At 32.4% G+C, this 21,835-nt stretch overlaps 1 protein-coding gene across 5 annotated transcripts in view; it reads left to right on the top strand.

Moving 5' to 3' along the window:
* Positions 1 to 3,655, top strand: part of LOC107072743 (basic helix-loop-helix ARNT-like protein 1) — a 141,706-nt gene extending 138,051 nt beyond the window's left edge. For 4 of the 5 annotated variants that reach the window (XM_089176597.1, XM_089176594.1, XM_089176596.1 and 1 more), the window contains exon 16: positions 38 to 3,655. In XM_089176597.1, coding sequence (XP_089032723.1) covers positions 38 to 222 — 185 coding nt within the window. In that variant the 3' untranslated portion in view covers positions 223 to 3,655. The remainder of the gene's footprint in view (positions 1 to 37) is intronic. The other variant, XM_089176598.1, reaches the window with a different exon arrangement.
* The last annotated feature ends 18,180 nt before the right edge of the window (positions 3,656 to 21,835 follow it).

Raw genomic sequence — 21,835 nt, 5'->3', positions numbered from 1 at the left:
AAAAATCACGCGCAACGTTAAATATAACTTTTTTTAGGACCGTTACCAGACGAGGATATGATGGAAATGATCAGTGGGACAACAATTAATGAATCCCCAAATCCAGTACCCTCCGATGGAAATGACGAAGCAGCTATGGCTGTGATCATGAGCCTTTTGGAAGCTGATGCTGGTTTGGGTGGACCTGTTGATTTCACCGGATTACCTTGGCCTTTACCATAATGTGAACTACTTTAGTGATTTTTTTTTAATTTTATTTTATTACACTTTCTTTTTCGTTACCTCCATTGAAAATTAGTGAACACATTTGTATAAGAATCTTTAGTGAAAAAGTGTATATACTATATATGTATATAAATGACACTTCCATATGTACCTGTAATCGAAATTTTGACAAAAACATTTTTTTAAAGACTCAAACATATATATATATATATATATATATATATATATATATATATACAGATGAATTATTCAATGAAACTTCCAAGTATTTCTATTAAATGGTACACATAGGTTAGTAAAAACTTGATAATGCTTGTTCTTTTGACGTATAGAATTTATATATGGTGCTAAAGTTGTGTTATGTGGAATATAAATCAGTGAATCATATGTGACATTTGATTGTCGACGTTTTATGAACATGTTCCTTAGCATTAATTGTTATGTTACAAACAAACAAAAAACAGAATAACACGATAGAATATTTTGACATTTTATGTGCTTAAAATTAAATAATACTACATGGAAAAAAAATAAGAATGTATCTATCATTCATAATGTTTAGAAAGAAAATAGACTTTTGTGTGTAAGACCAAAATTTGATGTCTGTCAAATTAGGTTAATAGAAAATAATTTATTTATAATTAAATATGCGATATTGTGAAAAAATATCCTATAAGGAAAAATGTTGATGATGATGATGTCGATAAAAAAATTAAATTTTTCAATATTTTACAAAAATTTTGCTAAAAATAATGATATAGACGCTCTAATTGTAAATAATATAAATAAGGTATCTATTATTGTAACATGATGCTAAGTGTACCTAATTAATAATTAAGAATTTCAGCATCTATTTGAAGATATCTCTATCACACTATTGTGGAATTAACTATGGTGTTTAGAGTATTGCGGATGTCAATATTGTGCAATATTGGAATTCCTAATGATAAATTCTCTACACAAAACTGTAATGTTAATTTTTCAAATATGTGTTATGTAAGTATTTGTAACTTATGTGATTACATGTCCGAGAAATTATTGAATTTTAAATATTTGACTATTTCGAACATATCCATTATATGTATTTAGATATATGGTTTCATTTTATAAATAATACTCCTAATACACACACACACACATTACGAATATAACTTATATTTCATTATTATTTCAATGAAATATGAAATATAGAAGAAGACTATATCTTACTCTTCGATGGATTATATTTTTGTGCGCTTTTATTAACTGATATTATTATTAATTTTGTTTTTTGTTTTTTGTTCTAATTAAATGATCAGAAACGATCAAATTAAATTGAAAATTAAATTTAAAAGAAAATCACACACACACAGTAAAAAATTGTAAGGTCTCGTCCACAATTTTGGGGTTATTTTAAATATTAGGTCGAGTCACAAATAACCTCCGTTTTTTATTAGACAAAATATGGCGTTTCTGCGACATAAATGTGCAAGACACTTTTAATGGAGATTTTTTTTCGCACTATTTGTATCTGTTGAACGTATATATTAGATATCTTTCCAATATTACCTTTGAAAGGTTCGTCAATATCGAAAAGACATCTTGTACATGGGTTGTCATTTAAGATCATATCTCTAGAACGGAATTTTACAAGCCAATTTCTGACTGCCTTGTCAGTTATCAGATCTACACCGTACACAGTGCATATTTTTTCAGCTGCCACCTTAGTGCTATTGCTTTATTTAAATTCCTAAAATATTACATGTCAAATGTGTAATGTGAATTTTTTAATATCCGTTTCAGCAGTTAAGAGAAACTGTCAAATGTTACATTCATTATTTAAAAAAGTTAACAGAAGACGAACTGAATCCTTATCTGTATAATGATATCGAAAATAACTTTGTTTCGGTTGCTTATAGTAGATTAATACGGAAAATAGTTACTTATGACTCGACCTAATATATTTTAATTTATTTTTCTCGCCAAATAATTAAATATATAGTATACGTCGAAGAGTGAAGATCAAGGCTGTGAAAACTGATTTTCTTTTGCTCTGTAAAATTGCTTTATATGTGTAAAATTCGTAAAGCTGAGAGAGAGAGAGAGAGAGATATTAGATTTAAAATAGAAAAGAGAAAAAAGAAAAGACATACACATAGGAAAATTGTTTGAAGTAATAGATTAATTATAAAACAATTTGCTTATATATCTAGAATTAAGATAATCCCTTAGACTTAGAATAAAAGATATAAAAAATTTATAATAAGTTGCAATAGAATTATTATCATTTATTTTACTATACCTCTTTTAACATTATATTTGATTTATCTAGTGTTGTAAAGAAACGAAGATTACTATATTTCTAAATCAAAATGAAAAAAAAAGAAAAAAAGAAAAAAAGAAAATACATACAATAAAATACATTTGCCTTAACAAACATAGTACAACGCGATATTGTCTTATAATTAGAAATATTTGTTTTCATTCAATAAAAAGAATGAATGAAATGAAGATATTGCAAAAAACATGCATTAAATTGATAGCATTATTTATTTAAATTTTATTTTATTACTTGAAAATAAAAGTGCGACTTGTTATTACGTCATCGATTATTGGATGCTACATTTGGCAAATTGATTAACTTCATAACACAGGAAGTTGAGAAAAAGAATGAGTAGTAAATATATATAATTATTTTTTATATAAAGAGTCGTGATTGTCATAATAAATAAACCAAATAAGTTTCTCTATAAAATAAGAGATTAATATTATAACTGATATTATTATTTACAATATTTATGCAAAATTTACAAGTTTTCCGTAAATAAGAGACGAAAATTAAGATCAATTATTCGCCTCTTCTTCACAAGTCTGTTTTAATCATTTATCTTGTTTATAACAACTAATTATCCTTATGTAATTTTTATCTTATTACTTGTTTTCTCTTATAATTCTTTTATCTATCTCTCTTTCTCTATCTTCCTTTACCTAGCTGTCGATTACTCTCATAGTTCTCAATTAATTTAATAATGGCCGAGACATCTAGCAGGATTCATAGAAGCGCGCGGAGCATATTAGACGTGTTAAATTTAAAAAAAATCAAATTCTCTTAACATATATGTGTATATATATCAGATGTAGGAATCAGTTGTTCACCAATTAAGACAAATGTTTATTTAAACAAGTGACAACAAAATCCTTACATTTTTATATCTGAATTTCACAAAAACGATCTTTTATATTTACTTAGTTTACGTCGAATTATATTTTCCTCAGTAGACATCCTACGATTTTGATGTCTATCTATGGCTATCGCATTCAGCATTCCATTTTTATTGCTTGAATTTGGAAAAGTTTTGTTTTTATCAGGAATCCCACCCCGAGATAATGCTAGTGCCCTTTCTTATTTATGGTAACAATATTATAATAAATAGATACTACAATTATCTTATTCTTGATACAGTTTATTCGTCTCATTCTCTCGAAAATTAGTTTTTTGAAGGTCTCACTTCTAACACGAGTGATCTGTACACATGAATTTTTTTGTCTAAATAGATTTATCTTAATTACTAATTTAATCATCAGTAGGTGATAATAGGATTTAACACTTTATTCATTGATAATAATTTACCGTTCTTTGATAATAACTTACCGCTCCTTGATAATATTTTACCATCACCAAGTAAGGTACCTACCATCGATCTCTAGTTGTCCCGGTGGTAGCTAACCATCGGAAGGTAAGGTAGGAACCCCTGCGATATTTATTGAATTTTACACACTTGTAGTAGTCTATGAAAATATTGATAGACTATAATAGGAAAGAAAATAAAAATACTTTGTACTGTCGAGTTAAGATTTAGGTATTAGCAACTTCATTGACACATCAGTGATGCTATTTTAGATAATTATACTAGATTAAAGCTAAAAGAAGAATACGTATCTACGTGAGACTACAATCCACGTTGTTTAGCAAAGGGCTGAACATAAAACCTCTATTACTAATGAAGAAAAAACAGTTAATAATTTAACATTAAAAAAATTAAAAGGAGCCCGAAGCTTTTCTGAAAGACTCGAGACATTTTTTTTTTTGAATGCAGGTCATTGCGCAGAAAGAAGGAGAAAATTTTGAAAGGGAGCTAGTAAAACTGTCTAGTTCCATACTGAGAAATTCACAATACCCCCGGTAAGAAAAAACAGGCAAAGTAAAATTAGATTTCGTAAGGAGGGAAAAAGATGCAGAAACTTTAAATGAAGAAAAACGTTCTGAATGTGAAGGCGATATCATTTCTTCGAAAAAAGGCGTTAAGGGTTGATTAAACTGAGCAGACGACGAAGAAATTTGTTAAATTAAAGTTGCGTTCAATTGAAATAATATTTTTTTTAATCTTAAACGGAGCTAACTAAGGAATCGTCTACGATTAAACCACCATTGAAGCCAACACACGCCACTGAAACTCCATCATTTACTGGGAGTTACAAGCCTTTAATCATGCTATTGAGATATTAGGCAACAACCATAAAAAGAAAAAAAAGAAAAACAAAGAAAAAAAATAAGCAATTGAAAAAAAAATTAATTTTTAATGAACAATGATCTCGCATGATGCATTATTATTATTCGCTTTATAAACATTTTTAAACATTTTACTTTTTATTAAACTTTAACTAAACATCTTCCATTTTGTTTATATTCGTTTAGACTCATCCCAAAAGTTTTTTTTTCTTATTTTTTTTTTTTAAATAATTTTACGATCACAATTTTATTAGTGTTTAATATACACTAAATATAGTAAAGAAAACACAGAATATTCAGTAAATACTGCATTTTAGTAAAGAAAAAAGTATATAGAGATAAATCGATATTATTTAATAAAATAATATAAAAAATACTATGCGCATACAATATTGTGCTACTTATCATAAGAAAAAGAACGAAATATTTCGTGAAACCCTATACATAGGTTTTATTTATTCCTTTTATTATTTAGTTTTGTTTTATTTACAAGTATATATGTAAGAGAGTTTTAAGGGGTCTACCCTAATTAGAGTTTTTAAAAAATCGATTTTTTTTTTTTACATTTTTCGAAAGTATACATATCTAGAAGTAGCATACTAAAATTTTATAAAGATCGGAGCAGTGTAACTGTATTTTTTTGCGACCTTTACCTTACTACGCTCGGTCTGATACCGCGCGCTCTTTTGTTCACCGAAGAAGCTGCTATTTATCGTCCCTATTGTGGGGGTGGTTTCAGACAGAGAATAGTATATTACTCACCTAGGGAGCAAAGTATGACATCCCGACCCGCGTAATATTGTCATACTTTGCTACCGTGGTGAGTATACAATTTTTTCTCACACCTGGATCGAAAGTTCGCTTGTAATTAAATAATAATATACTAATTTTCTACCCGGGCGAAAAGTGCCTACTTTTCTACCCGGGCGAAAAGCGCCTACTTTTCTCCCGCTGCATCTGTAACAAACGTAGATGTTGCTTCCCGCCTTCCTCTCTTCACGCTCGCTCAAGGTCGGAAAAAATTTTTGATTTTCTGACAAAACCCCGGGTCTATTACATCATTTGATTATTTACGGCGTTTGTTTCATACAATTTAAATACCTATTCTAATTGATTATTCCGCAACGCCGTGAAAAAATCATGCAACAAGGGAGAAAAATCAAGAGTTAAAATCCACCTTTTTTCACGGGTCTGGGGGATGATCTGAAAATCAGCGGCATCAATTTCAGTTTATTTTTTAGCACTCAGAAGTACTAATTTAAATAATGCCGTTTAAAAATTGATTTTTTTTTGAATGTATATCAATTATTAACTTAATTTAATCGTATATTTGATTTTTACAGCTGTAAAATTATTTGATTCTGTACGGCAAGTTGTTTTTTAAAATGATATTGCTAAGTACAATTGTTCTGTATTATTGCCGATAAAAAAAAACTGTTCTAAAAAAATATAGAGAAAACAAAAAATGAAATTTTTTTAATTTTTGTAAAAGTTTAAGTTTTCGTACATTAATAACATAAAGCAATTTCTTAAATGTTATTGTTGTTTTAAATAGTGTAAGGGTCAATGAATTAAGAAAAAATCATGCCGTTTATTTTAATGCAGACCATATTTTTTGGCAGATAAAAATAACACTACTGTTTTAGGGGATACATCTAATACTGTACGGCATAAACATATTTTTAAGGGGAACAGTTAATGATATGTAAAAATCATTATGCCGCTTATTAAAAGTTAAACAATGTCAATATTATATTCAAAAAATAAAAACTATTAAACTCAGTATTAACATTTTTCTATAATTTTTGATGAAATATACTTCAAATATTGTTATAATTTGTTTAAATAGGAAATATTATTAAAAAATAAAAAGTACTACAATTTTATTAAATAATTTTACATATGTTTTATGAGTAAACAATAAAATTGCTGATAGTTGACTTAAACTACACAATATTTATGTGGAAATATATATATTTTTAATTTTATGACTTGCTTATTTAATATTAAAAGTACAATTAAAAATAACTAGTATTGTTAAACTAAAAAGTTGTTATAAAGAATTTTTATTTGTTACGGAATTCCCAGCAAGAAAAAATAAAAGTAAAGTCTGTTGTTGTGTATTTGGTTGTACAAACATAGCTTGTCGTGATGAATAAATTAGGATTTTTACCTTCATATAAGTATTTTCAACAATTATTTTTTCTGGTTATTATAAATTAGTAAATCAATAAATTTACTTATGCCTATATTGTTTTTGTGTATTGTTATAGCTATTGATTCAACTCGAACTTATTTAAAAAAAACAAGTATTCCTAGTCAAAATCTTCCTTTAGGATCATCCAAAGAATGTGCTTGTCCTGTAGATCAAATAGATTCTCGAGAAGAAAGAATACGTAGAAGATCAATTAAATTAGTGGCAGTTAAAGATATTGCAATACTGCAACAACATACTTACAAATAACATTTAAACCAGCCTTGTATGAACAACTCATTCCAATTATTCGACCATTTTTTAATATTCCACCAGTTATTTCATTAATTAAAAATGTTAATTAAAAAATAGACAAGTATTTTAATAAATAAAACATTTATTTAGTAAATAATATTTATTATTTGATTAATATTAATTTTTTTACTTTTTTATATAAACAATTTTAATCTCTAAGGAGAGATTATTTTGTGTAGTTTATTGAAAAAAGAAGATATACAAATACATTACTTTATAATCGCATGCCTACAAGTTAAGATTACAGTCTTCGAGGTAATTACAGAAACTATTACAAATATACCTTGTAGGAGAATGGAGCAAAACAAAAGATGCTAGAGGTTGGGCTAGTTTAACTTTGTGAAGCCTCTTTTTAAACTTTTTTCGTTGTTCCTCATACAGAGGACACTGCCAAAGTATGTGGTCAAGAGTTTGTTGTTGGTAACCACAATTACAAGACGGATCATTAGTGACATTGATTTTTATTAACGATGCATTTAAACTATAATGGCCAGATCTACATCTGTTAATTGTAGCTATAAATTTACGTGGTAATTTTTTATTTTTGAACCAAAGTTTAGCTTTAGTGTTATGATACTTTTGGAAAAATTCAAAACCTTTTGTACGTCCTTCTTCAATAATTATGTTATTAGTGGCCGTAAAAGCTTTTTTTTGCTAGTTCTTTGAAGTCAGTATACGGAATTTTAACATGAGTTGAGAAGGGTTTTCCAGATACTAATTTAGCTGTAGCATCAGCTTCTTCATTACCTTTGATAGCTATATGGGACGGTACCCAGACAAGCTTAATTTTACAATTTTCATTGCGCTTTTTGTTTGATGCAAGGATTTTCTTTTTGATTTCGTATATATAAGGGTTTGTATGTACACTATTTTTACAATTTTTTAATGAAACTAAAGTGCTTAAAGAATCAGTAAAAATTAAAAAGTTGCAGTGTGGACGATTCAAAGTAATGTCGATTGCATTCGATAAGGCTATGCATTCAGCAGTAAATATTGAAGCATGTTTGTTGGAGCTAGTCAGAATACTTATATTTAATTTCGGACAGATGCAAGCGCTACCAACAGAGTTAGAATTTTCTGATTTACTTCCATCAGTATATATTGCATACGTATTTCTATCTTTAGTAAGTTCGTCCACCAGCAAGTTAGGATCATTAGAACTTTTTAATTTTTTACCAAATTCGAAATCGATATTTATATCACCTATTATTATATCATATGCATGCTTGTAACAGGTATAGTAATCGCTTTTGAATATAAGAGAGTCTACTTGATTGATATTTTTTATGTAATTCACAAAAATACGTTTATTATTTACAAACAAATGTTCCTTACATTCTATCTGTTTTTTAAAATCAAAAACATTTTCATATATGTTTAAACTAGTATTTGAGGCAATCTTGTACAAGTAACTATTGCATAAATATATAGTACGTTCTTGTATAAAGGTTAGTTTTGATTCGGAGATAAGAATATTAGTTGGGGTGTTGATTCTGTATCCTAAGGCTAGTCTTATAGCCATATATTGTAATTTTTCTAGTTTTTCTATTTGAGTTTTTTGTATGGGAAAGTAGACAAAGCTAGCGTAATCAATGATTGATCGTACAAAACTTTTATACATAATAATTAGAGTTTCAGGATCTGCACCCCATTTAGTACCTCGCAAGGATTTAATGATATTTATTGCTTTTGTACATTTGTTCAATACTTTATTTACATGTTCTTTAAATGTTAATTTATAGTCAAATAAAACTCCAAGAAATCGTGCGTGATTACTAGATTTTATGATCGTATTGTTAATATTTATTTTAGTTTCGCCAGGCTTAATGTTGCGATTGTTAAAATGTATAAAAATTGTTTTTGACTCGTTTAAAGAGAGCCCCAGTTCACAAAGATTTTCGAACATTTGTTTTAACGCTTTTTCAAGCAGTCTTTTACTTGTTTCAAAAGAACCTCTATTGCAGTAAAGTGCAATGTCATCTGCTAATTGTGATATCTTTACACTTTTTGGAATCCTATCAATAACGTTAGAAACATATATACAGTATAGTAGGGGACTAAGCACACCACCTTGAGGCACTCCTTTATAAACTTTTCTAGCTTCATTACCTGTTTTATCAGTGTATATTGATCTTTCGAATGTAATAAATTTTATAAATTTAGTCAATTCTTGTGGACAGCCTATTTGTGTGATTTTAAGTAATAGAATTTCAATGTTGACATTGTCAAATGCTTCACTGACATCAAGAAAAGCAGCTAAAATGTCTTTTTTGTTAATAAATGATTCTTCTACCTGAAGGGCTAGACTTAATAGATTATCTGATGTTGATTGTCCTTTTCTAAATCCGATTTGGCTTTTTGGAAGAATTTTTTTTCTCAACCCACCATTGCAAACGATTTTTTATTAACGTTTCAAAGAGTTTACATAGACACTGCGTTAGACTTATTGGTCTCATGCTCGTACCATCTGGTTTTTTGACAAAATGTACATATACGTCTGTCCAAGAAACAGGGTAGTTATTAGTACTATACATTTCATTGAATATGTCTAGTAGGATAAGTTTATATTTAACAGGTAGTTTTTTTAGCACTTCGTAGTCTATTCCATCCATACCCGGACTAGAATGTACGTTTCTACTATCTAAGGCAATATTAAATTCTGAGAAATTAAATGATTTACTAAGCATTTCATTCTTTTCACAATTTGGTAAAAAATTAGGATCAGTATGGCACCAAGATGGACTAATTTTATTTAAGGCTGTGCCTAATAAACAATCATCGGTTTGATGGTTTTCTGTTGTGTGACAAGGCCTTATTCTTGTGTATTTATTTTTCATTATTTTACAAGTATTCCAAACGTAGCTTTGACTAGTATGTATATTGATTTTTTCTGCAAATTTTTTATAATTTTCTCTACGTTTTGTTTTGAATAAACGTCTTACAATAGCATAGTTCTTTTTATAATCTATAAGATCATTCATACTTTTGGAAAACCGCCATTTTTTAAAAGAAGCTTTTCTGAGTCTTAAGGCTTTTTCACACTCTGGATCCCACCAAGAAACAGGATTTCTGTGTATATTATTATTGACAAGTTTTTTCTCTGGAGTGCCTTTTTAAAGTGCATTAACTATTAAATCAGTGAGAATTAAATATTTTGAGCTTGCATTAGAGCTTTCATACTCTACAGTAAATAACTTTACATAATTTAATTCCAATACTTCTAGAAATAGGGTCCAATTAGTTTTCATAGATTTAAGTCTGAAACTTTTTTATTATAAACCGATTTTTGAATATTTACGTCTATATTAACAGGAAAGTGATCGGAGCCACAAGTTTCATCTTTGACCTGTACATGTAATTTATCAGCTAGATTAATACTAGAAAAAATGAGGTCTAAATTGGATGTATAGTTAATTGGTTCGCGAATGTATGTTATAGTATCTGTATTGTGTAATAAAAGATTAGATTTATTAATACTTTCTAGTAAATTTTCACCATTAGAATCATTTTTTGGACAATTCCAGATTGTATGGTGGGAATTAAAATCTCCCGCGAAGAGAGTAAATTTAGTATTATCTATATTATTAATAACCGTATCCCACTGTGACTCAGATAAGATTCCACCTGGGGCTCTATAACACGTAAATATATCAATGGCAGGTTTAACATTTTGAATACTTATTCCCATTAATTCAACACTTATGTCCGGCACTCTTAAATTTTTAATTTCATAGCATACCAGGTTTTTGCGTACTAAAATTAGAATACCTCCTCCTCTTGAATGTAGCCTATTTTTTTGGAATGTTCTAAATCCAGGAAATTCGATGTTTTTGGTGAGCCATGTTTCGACACATATTAGAATGTCTAAGTCAGTTAGCAAGTGACGTACTTCTTCTTCTTTTTCAGAAATAGAGTGACAGTTCCAGTATAGTATTTTTAAATTTTTATCACACAACTTAGCCATTTTAATAAGTATTAAAATTGTATAAGGCAGCACTTACATTCTTCACTTACTTCTTCATCAATATAATAATCATTAGAAAAACCTTCGATTGAGTCAAGTATTATTGCTTGTTCTTTCTTTGGACTGGTGTATTGAAAGGTAACATTGTCGTATGATGCTGTATTTTTTTGTAGTGCAGTTTTATATAGTTGACCCCTGTTGTCAGAAGCCATGTTGTTGGATTGTTATTGCATTTCAAACTGCAAAAGCAGTTTGAATGCGTTATTTAATCACTTACAAGATAGCAGTTAAATTTTACAGTGGAACTTTAAATTTATACCCTGAACCATTCACTATAATGTAAACGATTTGTTTACACTCGCGTTCTAACTCGCGCGTGACACGTCTCAATATTAATTTTAAAGTAGAGTTCATTTTACGAAGCAAACAACATAAAATAAAAATTATATAAATTTATTATTTTTATTACTTTTATATGAATATAAACTACCAGATTTGTACGGCACTGATTTTTTATAGAAAACTGCATTAAATAAAAATAAACTATCTAAATGCCGTACAAAAAAATGTCGAACTAAATATCACTTAAAAGAACATTTTTTTACATGGATTTTTCTGAAGTTTTTTTCCTCCTACAGACCCTTGGACCAAAAAAAATTTACGGCATGTGGAAAAATGTTATCTATGCACAAAATACTTTCAAAATAAATTAATTTTATGTAGTATCAGATCATCCCCCAGACCCGTGGAAAAAGGTGGATTTTAACTCTGGATTTTTCTCCCTTGTTGGATGATATTTTCACGGCGTTGCGGAATAATCAATTAGAATAGGTATTTAAATTGTATGAAACAAACGCCGTAAATAATCAAATGATGTAATAGACCCGGGGTTTCGTCAGAAAATCAAAAATTTTTTCCGACTTTGTGGCTTACTATTTTTTAACGACACTACGTGTTTTTTTATTATTTTCGATGGATCTATCGGTGGTAAGAATGCCGTAAAAAATCATTTGATAAAAAAGCACACGGTTATTTTGTTCTTTTTAATTCTCACCTACGCTCAGTTGGACAGCTTACAAGTCACGGCACAGTGCTAAAAATTATTATTTTATGCCCTTCTATCGTCCAATACAGATCTCCTGCGGGATCATATGACCCATCGATTTTTTAGGTCGGGCCTGTAGTTTATAATGCCTCTAAAGAAGCCAGGACGCAACGCAGAAACGCTATTTTGGATGAAAATGAACGTTATGAAGAAGAGGAAGGTTTAATGTATAGTGCAGGTATCGCTGATTAAGAACAGGTAAAATTTTTTCACGATTTTTTCTTGAAAAAAACTTTAAACGCGTTTTTCTTAAAACGACGCTTTCAAAAGCCTTGTTGATAAAATCTCCGAAACTACTAGCCCGATCCCTCTAAAATTTTTTCCACACATTCTTTATTATTATAGCTATAGCGCATATGGAGGATTTTTTTAGATTTTTATTTTAACTATTTTTTTTTGCCTAAAACAGTAAAAAAACGCGTTTTTTCTTTTTTTTTCGAAAAATGTCCGCTAATTTCTTAATTTATGAAAAATAAAAAATCGTTCGATATGCGCTATAGCTATCAATATACTAAATCAAATAATGTTAGATTTTTTTTCAGACCTACTATTCCAGAGATTTTATCAACAGCGAGGAAACACCTTTTTTTAGGACGTTTTTTGAAGTATCATTTTCATGTATAGGAAGTTATTAAAATATACAAAAAAAAATTGTTTAATGTAGTTCGATAGTGTATTAATACAGTGCAATAAATTATATATCAATATTAATAATATAAAAGTGTTAAAAAAATTCTAAAAAACTGTCTTTCTTTAGTGTGTCTAATTGGAGTAGACCCCTTAAGTATCGAAGATGTAGACGAAAAACTAGTTTTCAGTTCTTTTCTTTCTATTTTTTTTTTTTTCTAGAAAGGAAATCTCTATTCAGAGACTACAAGAAAAGATTAGGAAGGCCATAAAACTAAAAACAAACCTAAGAATTATCGAGATATATTGGTGCAATTAAAACCCTTTGTGTAGTGTCGGGATTTTTGAGGAGTTTCGGATTCCTATGTAAACACGTGCATTACCATAAAAAGAAATAACTAGTCCAGTCAAAATAGCCCTGAAATCGGGTTTTTGAGCTATACGGCTGAAAAAATATGGAAATTATCAGAAAAATGCGTACAATACTGTGAGCAAAGTAAAAATGTTCTCAACCACCGGGAAAGGGGTGAAAAAAATTAAAAACTACCCCAAAATACGATTTTTGGATTATATGTTGAAAATATCAAAAAAAGTTTCAAATAAAAGTTGTAGTTTTAAAAAACTACAAAGAACAATCGTAGGGAAACAAAAAATTTTTTTTTTCATCCCTTCTATTAAAAATCAAGGGGTGAAAACGGTTTTTGCTCGATATTTCGTTTAAAACGGGTTATTTAAAAAAAATTTTCTTTTTCATATGAATTTTTAATTTATTTTTTAAATTTTGGTGTTGAACTTATATTTATAAATATTTACCTGTAGGAAATATCCCAATTTAAAGACAGGTAATTACTCCCTTAGTCCTACGCCTTTGTAGAAAGAAACAGAAAATGAAGCTATCCTGCTCTTACTCATTGTGACGTAGTTCGCCATGGCACGCATGCGCAAACTCCTAACTTCCATGCGTGCAAGAGAGATAGACAACCTATTGTTAGCTTCGTCTAAATGTAAACAGTATAACGCGATGCACCCTATTTCTTAAATATATTCTCTTTTTCTTCTATATTCTCTATAGCTCGAGAGTCTCGCGCGCATCTGTAACAGCATGATAGATTTTTGAAAATATCTCAAAAAGTAAGCGAGATAAAGCGATTTTGTATTAATTATGTTTTGTAGACAATTTTATTTGCTACAAAAAAGGTTTAGTACTAAAATGTTATATCTTCCTTACTTTTCGAGATATATTTAAAAAAATATGATTACTCTCTTACCTGATACTTTTTATTAAGTTTCACCACTGACAAGGACAGCGCAAGGTCTTGCCCTCTCGGATTCTGTTCAAATTTTGCAGGATGATAGATTTTGCTTACCTTTTTACGAATATATAGTGTTATAGGAGCCACTACTCAATAATTTTTGAGATATTTGCCATTAAAAATGCTTATGATGCTATCTAGTGTTTAAATTTACTTCTGAAGTAAGCAATGGTATATAATTTTTTCTTTTTTTTTTTTTAAAGTTTTTATTTGTTTAAAAGTGTACAATAACATATAAAATATATAAATTGGTACAAATAAAACTACTAACAAAAACCATACACTTACTGTCTTATTAGACTAGACAATAGTTTGACCCATTGGGTAGGGCGAACTCGCTATTGCACGGTGGCTTATTTCTAATAGATTTGTACTATGTTAATACTAATAGTGAAAGGCACATTCGCCGGATGTTACTTTGTATGACGGTGGATGCGTTACGAGAAAAATTAACGAAAAACTCGTATACTCTGTTTAAAATTATAAACTAGCCTTAATACTAGTGGGGGAGGGGTTATATTTACAAGGGAGGAGCATATGATTAAATCTAACGATCACAATGTGGGCGCTTATTACGTGTACGCTCGCCTACTATCCTACTTTGACGTATTTACAACGAGATCAAATGTCTTTGGTTTCGCTTATACTATCCTATTTACTATATCTATTGACTTAGTATGCCAGTCTTTATGGGCGATTCAGGCTGAGTTTTCTTCTCCTGATATCGTCAATGAATCTGGCGTCTTCTGAAAGCCACCAATATCTATTTGTCTTAAGTCTGTGGAAGTCGTTGGTATCTCTGTTTGGAATCGTTGTAGAGTATTTTAGATATCGGCTAGGGGTATCGGCTAGATTCCGGGGAATGGATTTATTGGATGGATTTCTGGGAGTGTGGTAAAGGATCGGTATGTTTGATTCATTCTGTAGGTATCCTAATTTGTCGAAGAAAATGAATGCATGTGGCGGGATGTAGCCTGAGATTGCTTCGTCCTGGATGTTTTTAAGTCCATTTTGGCTGAATTCTTTTAGGTATTTGTTGTCTATGGATTTTAGTTACGCAAAGTATTCCCTGTTTATTTTTAATAGGAAGTTGTCGATTCGGGGGATATTTGCTAAATTGTAAATGGTTCTATTGTTAACAAAGTCGTCTGAGTTGCGTTTGCGGAAAACGTGGAGACAAACTCGGAGACAGTGTCTTTCGAATTTGCGCATTTTTTCCATAGTGGAGGCGCTTAAGTTCCACCAGATTGGGGAAGCATATGTAATGATTGACCTGATCAGTATTAGGTAACAAATTACTTTGGCTCTAGGATATAACGTTTTGTTGAAGAATAGTCTAGAACTAGCCTTAAATGCAGCCTTGGCTTTTTGGATCTGGTTTGTTACGTGGGGCGTTAGTCTTAGTAGGTAGTCTAATGACATGCCTAGATATTTAACATTCTTTCTGTTTTGTATTGGGTGCTTAACGTTGTTGTCATGGATATGGATTTGGAAGTTTTTAATTTCGAGTCTGGTTTTTTGGCCTAGGAATCTGAGTGGTTTGTGGAAGAGGATTGTTTCGCTTTTAGCTGGGTTGATTTTTAAGTTCCATTGTAGGTATCGATAGTTGATTTTATTTACTAAGGTTTCTAGTTTGGATTGGACCGTCAGAGGAGACTTGTCGCCATATAAGATTATGAGGTCGTCGGCAAATGCTGCGGAGTAAGAATTGTTGTTAGTGTTTAGTGGGTGGAGGTTTGGGATTGCGTGAGTGAATATGTTAAATAGCTCTGGTGAATTTACTGTGCCTTGCATAAGGCCTTCAATTATATTGAAGGTAGCAGAAGAGAATGTGTCTCCATTCCATGTTACGAATTTCCTGTCATTGGTCATGTTCCAGACCAAGTGGATTAAATCTTCGGGAAATTCGAGGTTGTTTAGGATATATATGAGACCATTTATCCAAACTGAATCGAAGGCTCGTTCTAGATCTATTAGGCATGCACCTATCACCTCTCCTCTATGAAGATGTCGATTTATGTCCGTGATGATTTTATGTATGGCATGAGTTGTGGAGTGGTTCCTTTTAAAACCGAACTGGTTATCAGGAATTATATTGTTCGATGAGGAGTGTGATTTGATTATGTTATTAATGACAGCCTCAAACGCTTTACTGATTGCTGGGGTTAGACTGATTGGGCGGTAGCTGGCTACGTCCTCGGGTGGTTTATTCTTTTTGAGCAAAGGCAGGATTTTGGATTTTTTCCAGGATTCTGGAAAATATCGGTTATTGAGGCAGTTATTGAATATGGTCGTGTAGTCGCGTATTATAGTGTCAGGTAAGTGTTTTAAGACTATTGGGGGAATGTTATCTAGACCAGATGAGGTTTTGTTTGGTAGTGAGGAGATAATTTTATGAACTTGGGTTGTGTTGTGAAAATATGTGTTGTTAGCCTGTTGTGAGGGGTAGAATGCTGGGTTTGCTTCACTGAATTGGGTAATAGTTAGTTTCTGTTGCTCTCTATTTTTAAAGTTGTTTGTAAGTTCTTCTACTTTTGTATCGACTGTTCTTTTGAGGGCTGTGCCATTATTTAAGTACCTAGGAGCATTTATGGTTTCTAGGAAGGCTCCTATCGTATTGAGGATATCTTGTGGGTTTTGTAGGAGGTACTTATTATCAATTACGGGTAATTCGGATGTGTTACAATTGAATCGGTGTAGCAAGTGATTTTTGTTGAGGTCTATCGAGATAGTGTTGATGGATATTGGCTTTTTTGGTCTGAAGAATCTATTTAGCTTTGGGAAAAAGGATTCGGAGCTCCTGTGGTTTATTGATTTAAACTGTGTGTCCCAGTATTTTACATAGGCTGTTCTGTATTCGTTTTTAAGTATGTCATTAATTTTGTGTATAAGGTATTTGAGATATGGTGGGGAGTGTTGGTTGTTGTGTTGATATGTTGTCCTGTAAGATTTGTTGAGGGATGAGACGAGGTATGATTTGTATTTGTGTAGTTTTTTGATTTTGAAATTGACGTAATTAAGAACATTGTCTTGTGGTTTGTATTTTGGTACATATTTTTCGATTGCTTTTATGATTGTCTTATCAATTTCTTCTATCATTACGTTTATTTCTGTGTTGGTGAGGTTGGTATTGTGAGGTACTGGGACATTGTAAATATTTTTGGGTTTTCTAGTAAAAACTGACCATTTTGTTTTTTTGTAGATTTATCTGAGATTTGCGGAGGGATTTGTGTGATTTAGATTGTAGTCAAGGCTGATGTTAATTAGGAGAGCTTTGTGGTTACTGTTGTAGTTGCGGGTTTCTATTTTATCATTAACTAGGTTGCTGATTGGGAGTCTATTATCGGCTATGCAAAGGTCTAGGAAGGAGTTGGCACTGGGGAAGGTGGCCGTGGATGGTGGGTAGATTTTTGTCCAGTATTGGATGCCATTGTTTTCTTCCCATCTTTTGAGAAGCTTGCCCTTAATTTATGTGGTAGTGTCCCCCCAGAGGATGTTACGTGCATTTAGATCTCCAGCCATTAAGTAGTAATTGTTAGGATTGTTTAGTTTTAGGCTACTGAAGAGTTGTTCGATTTCGGTGGCGAATATTTTGTTGTCTTTATTATTGGCATAAAGTGCAATGATGAATATGTTTTTATTGTTGGTTGTTTTTAATTTAATTATTGTGTATTCTAGGATGGTGTTGTTTCTGGATGAAGGGGGAGTAAATTACTTGATAAGCTATGTTGTTTTTTATAATGATTGTAGTACCACCGCCTCTGGTGCTGTTGGGTCTGTCTGTTCTTATGATATTGTGATCTTTGAATTGTATTTTATGGTTTTTGTTTAGTTTGGTTTCACTGATTAAGGAGATGTCGAGGTTATTGGTTTTGATGAAGTTGAGAAGTTCGTATCTTTTACTGAGGGATATGAGGGAGTTAACATTAATGGCTGCGATTTTGATACACTTATTAGCGATTATTTGATTGTTATCTGTGTGGTTGGAATTGGCGATGCTACTGGTGTTAGTCAACATATTCGAGGCTTGTGTTGAGATATTCGAATATGGTGTCAATTCGCTTAGTGTTGTCGTTAATCGCTGTTTGTATTTGGTTTAGTTTGTTGTTAATTGCTCTGTCTATTTGTTGTTCTATGCGGGTGAGAAATGATTCAAAATTGAAGCTGTTATTGTTGTTGCTAGTGTTATAGATGGCATTACTGCGGCTGTTATTGCCGAAAAGGTGTTCGTTTGTGTTTTTGGTACTGAACCATGCGTTTTGTGTGTTATTGAGGTTTTGGATGCGGTTAGGGATGTTATTTCTTGCTGGCATGTTATGTTGAGTGTTAGGGTTGGCAGAGTGGGGTGTGGTGGCTTTGTCGACGTAATTATTAATTAGATTTATACGTTTAGTTCTTTCTAGATTTTTGGAAGCGCGATTTTCTACATGTATTTTTCTCGCGAACTTATAATAAGGGCAGCCTATGTATGAGGCTGGATGTCCTGCGCTTTGGCAGTTCGCACAGTATAAAGTATTGGGTTCATTTATGCCTTTCGGGATTGTGCATTTTCCCGGTTCGTGGTCTTTGCCGCATTTGACGCATCGGTATCCCAGTGAACAGTTAACGCTAGAATGTCCGAAACGCTGGCATTTTACACATTGGAAGAGACCTCTCCTTTTGAGAGGTTCCCAATAGACTCTTTGCATGTCTAAATGTCTAATTTTCGTGATACTTTGGGTATCACTATGATTGCTTAGTTGAATTAAAAAATGTTCTTTCTCGCTAATTTTGTGGAATTTAATTTTTGATACCTTTATGATGTTAGTGTTAGGCAAGTTAAAGCTGAGCAGATCGTTTTTGATTTCCTCAGCTGAAACATTGCCTTCTATGCCCTTGAGGACTAAGTTTTTAGGTTTCGCGCTATTTGGAGTATAGGTGTAGAATTTAAATTGATTAACCTTGCAGATGTTGATAGTGTCTTTATAGGTGGAGAGTGACGAGGCAAAAATTGTGCACGAGTCACTATCTGTCTTTTTTATAATAAGGTCTTTTGAGTTCATTTTTTTGAGAACACCTTTTATGTTCTCGAATTGTATATCACATACGTAAATCGGCGGTGGACGGTCCTTGCCGCGTCTGGGTTCCTCCACCCTTCGCTCGGCGAGGGGTGCCCTCTGGCTTTGACTGGGGTGATGTTCCGTCGGTGTTGCAGGGTTCATTGCCCTCTGCGCGGTGGAGTGGAGTGGCGCTACTGGTCGTTTCGATATTCCTTGTCGGTCTAGGTGGCGTTAGGGCTGGCCATGCTGTGGGGAACAAGGTCAACGGAAAAGGTTGATCTGGAGATTTACGCGATAGTCGTCAATTTAAGTAACAAAAATATATAAATTTATTAACAAGATACAACTAAACTCTTGGACGCCATATATAGGACTAACTTACATTTCGACCGTTACGTTCAACTTGGGTTTAGTTAGTCTAGTACCCGCATAGGGAGGAAGGGCGCCAGTGAGCCGCGTCGATACACAGCATGTGTGGCGATACGTGCTTAGTGTATCGACGCGGCACACTGGCGCCCTTCCTCCCTATGCGGGTACTAGACTAACTAAACCCAAGTTGAACGTAACGGTCGAAATGTAAGTTAGTCCTATATATGGCGTCCAAGAGTTTAGTTGTATCTTGTTAATAAATTTATATATTTTTGTTACTTAAATTGACGACTATCGCGTAAATCTCCAGATCAACCTTTTCCGTTGACCTTGTTCCCCACATAAATAATTGGTGCCGAAACCCGGGAATACAAAAAAAAAGAAAAAAATGGAAATTCAGGGAACAAAGACCGGTACAGCAAAAAATGGCGCAGATAGTCGAACAGAGAACAAAGGACCCGAGATGCAGGCAAGCGAATTTCGTAGCGTTAAATTAGCTCCTTTCATGAGAGACGAACCAATGCTATGGTTCATGATGCTAGAGCGTGAATTCGCAGCTTATAATGTACGCTCTGATGCCGTAAAAAGCGCAGCAGTTGTCCGACATTTGGATGTTGCGACCTTGAAAATTGTGGCGGACATAATTGCCACCACGTCTAACGATTCATATACTGAAATAAAGGAGGCACTGATCACACGCTTAACAGCGTCGGAAGAATCAAAATTTCGACAACTCCTTACAGGCTTGGAGCTACAGAACAAAAAACCTTCAGTTCTGCTAAGAGAAATGAAATTATTAGCAGGAGACAATGTAAGTACCCAAGTCCTACAAACCCTATGGTTACAGAGATTGCCAACGAGAATACAGGAAGTACTAGCAGTCGTAGAAGACGTTGGTCTCGAACGTCTAGCAACCCTAGCCGATAAAACAATAGAAAGAACAGGGCATTATGAGGTAGCAACCATAGTTGACAAAAGCTCGGGAGACGAAACACAAGATAGAAAACTACATGACGAAATGGCACAGCTCACAGAAAAAATGGCCCACCTGGAAACCTTAGTAAGAGGTAAATATCATGGCAGACAATATGATCGACCAGTTTATCATTCCAGGAATAGATCAAGATCTAGGAGTCGTAATAGGAATAGACCATGCTATTTCCATGCAAAATTTGGCGAAAAGTCATGGAGATGTCGTAAATCTTGTAACTGGACCGGCCCAGATCAGCGAAAACAGGGAAACTAGATACACCATCTAATATTGAGGCGATTGGAGATGGTGCACAGAGACAAAGCCGCCTCATAATTCCAGACAGAATATCCGGAATAAGATTTTTGATAGACACAGGCGCTGATATATCTGTTATCCCAATAACATCTGGTGACAGGAGAACATTAGACAGCGAATATAACCTATATGCTGCAAACGGTTCAACCATTCATACGTATGGTAAAAAAGTACTTTCCATAAACCTAGGCTTACGTAGACAATTTATATGGAAGTTCACAGTTGCAAAAACAACAAGAGCAATTTTGGGAGTAGATTTCCTAGGATATTATAATTTACTGGTGGACATAAAAAATAAAAAATTGATTGATGGCAAAACGCAACTTTCTAGCAGAGGTGAAATTAGCAATTCCAGTCACCCCACAATTACTACGATCAATAGCAGTAGTGGATGTCACGAGCTGCTAAGGAAATTCGTGGCGATCACCAAGCCAAACTTCACCAATAGTACAAAGCATCGAGTTCAACATTACATAGTAACTAAAGGCCCTCCAATTACAGAAAAAGCGAGACGTCTTCCACCCGAAAAACTTAAAGCTGCAAAAACAGAATTCGAATTAATGCTAAAACAAGGTATTTGTCAACCGTCAAAAAGTCAATGGGCTAGTCCTTTACATATGGTAAGGAAGAAAACTGGAGAATGGAGACCATGCGGTGACTACCGTAGGCTCAATAGTATAACTCAACCAGATAGGTATCCTCTTCCTCATATACACAACTTTACACATCAGTTAGAAGGCTCAAAAATATACTCAGTTTTAGATCTCGCTCGTGCTTATCATCAAATTCCCATAGCTCCTGAAGACAGAGAAAAAACAGCATTAATTACACCATTCGGTTTATTCGAATATCTGGTAATGCCTTTTGGTTTATGCAATGCAGCACAATCTTTCCAGAGATTTATGGA

The sequence above is a fragment of the Polistes dominula genome, unplaced genomic scaffold, assembly GCF_049000335.1.
Source record: "Polistes dominula isolate Pdom_NZ unplaced genomic scaffold, Pdom_raw_medaka contig_80, whole genome shotgun sequence".
NCBI lineage: Eukaryota > Metazoa > Arthropoda > Insecta > Hymenoptera > Vespidae > Polistes > Polistes dominula.
The sequence above is the reverse complement of the archived record's forward strand: the minus strand, read 5'-3'. Positions and strand labels throughout refer to the sequence as shown.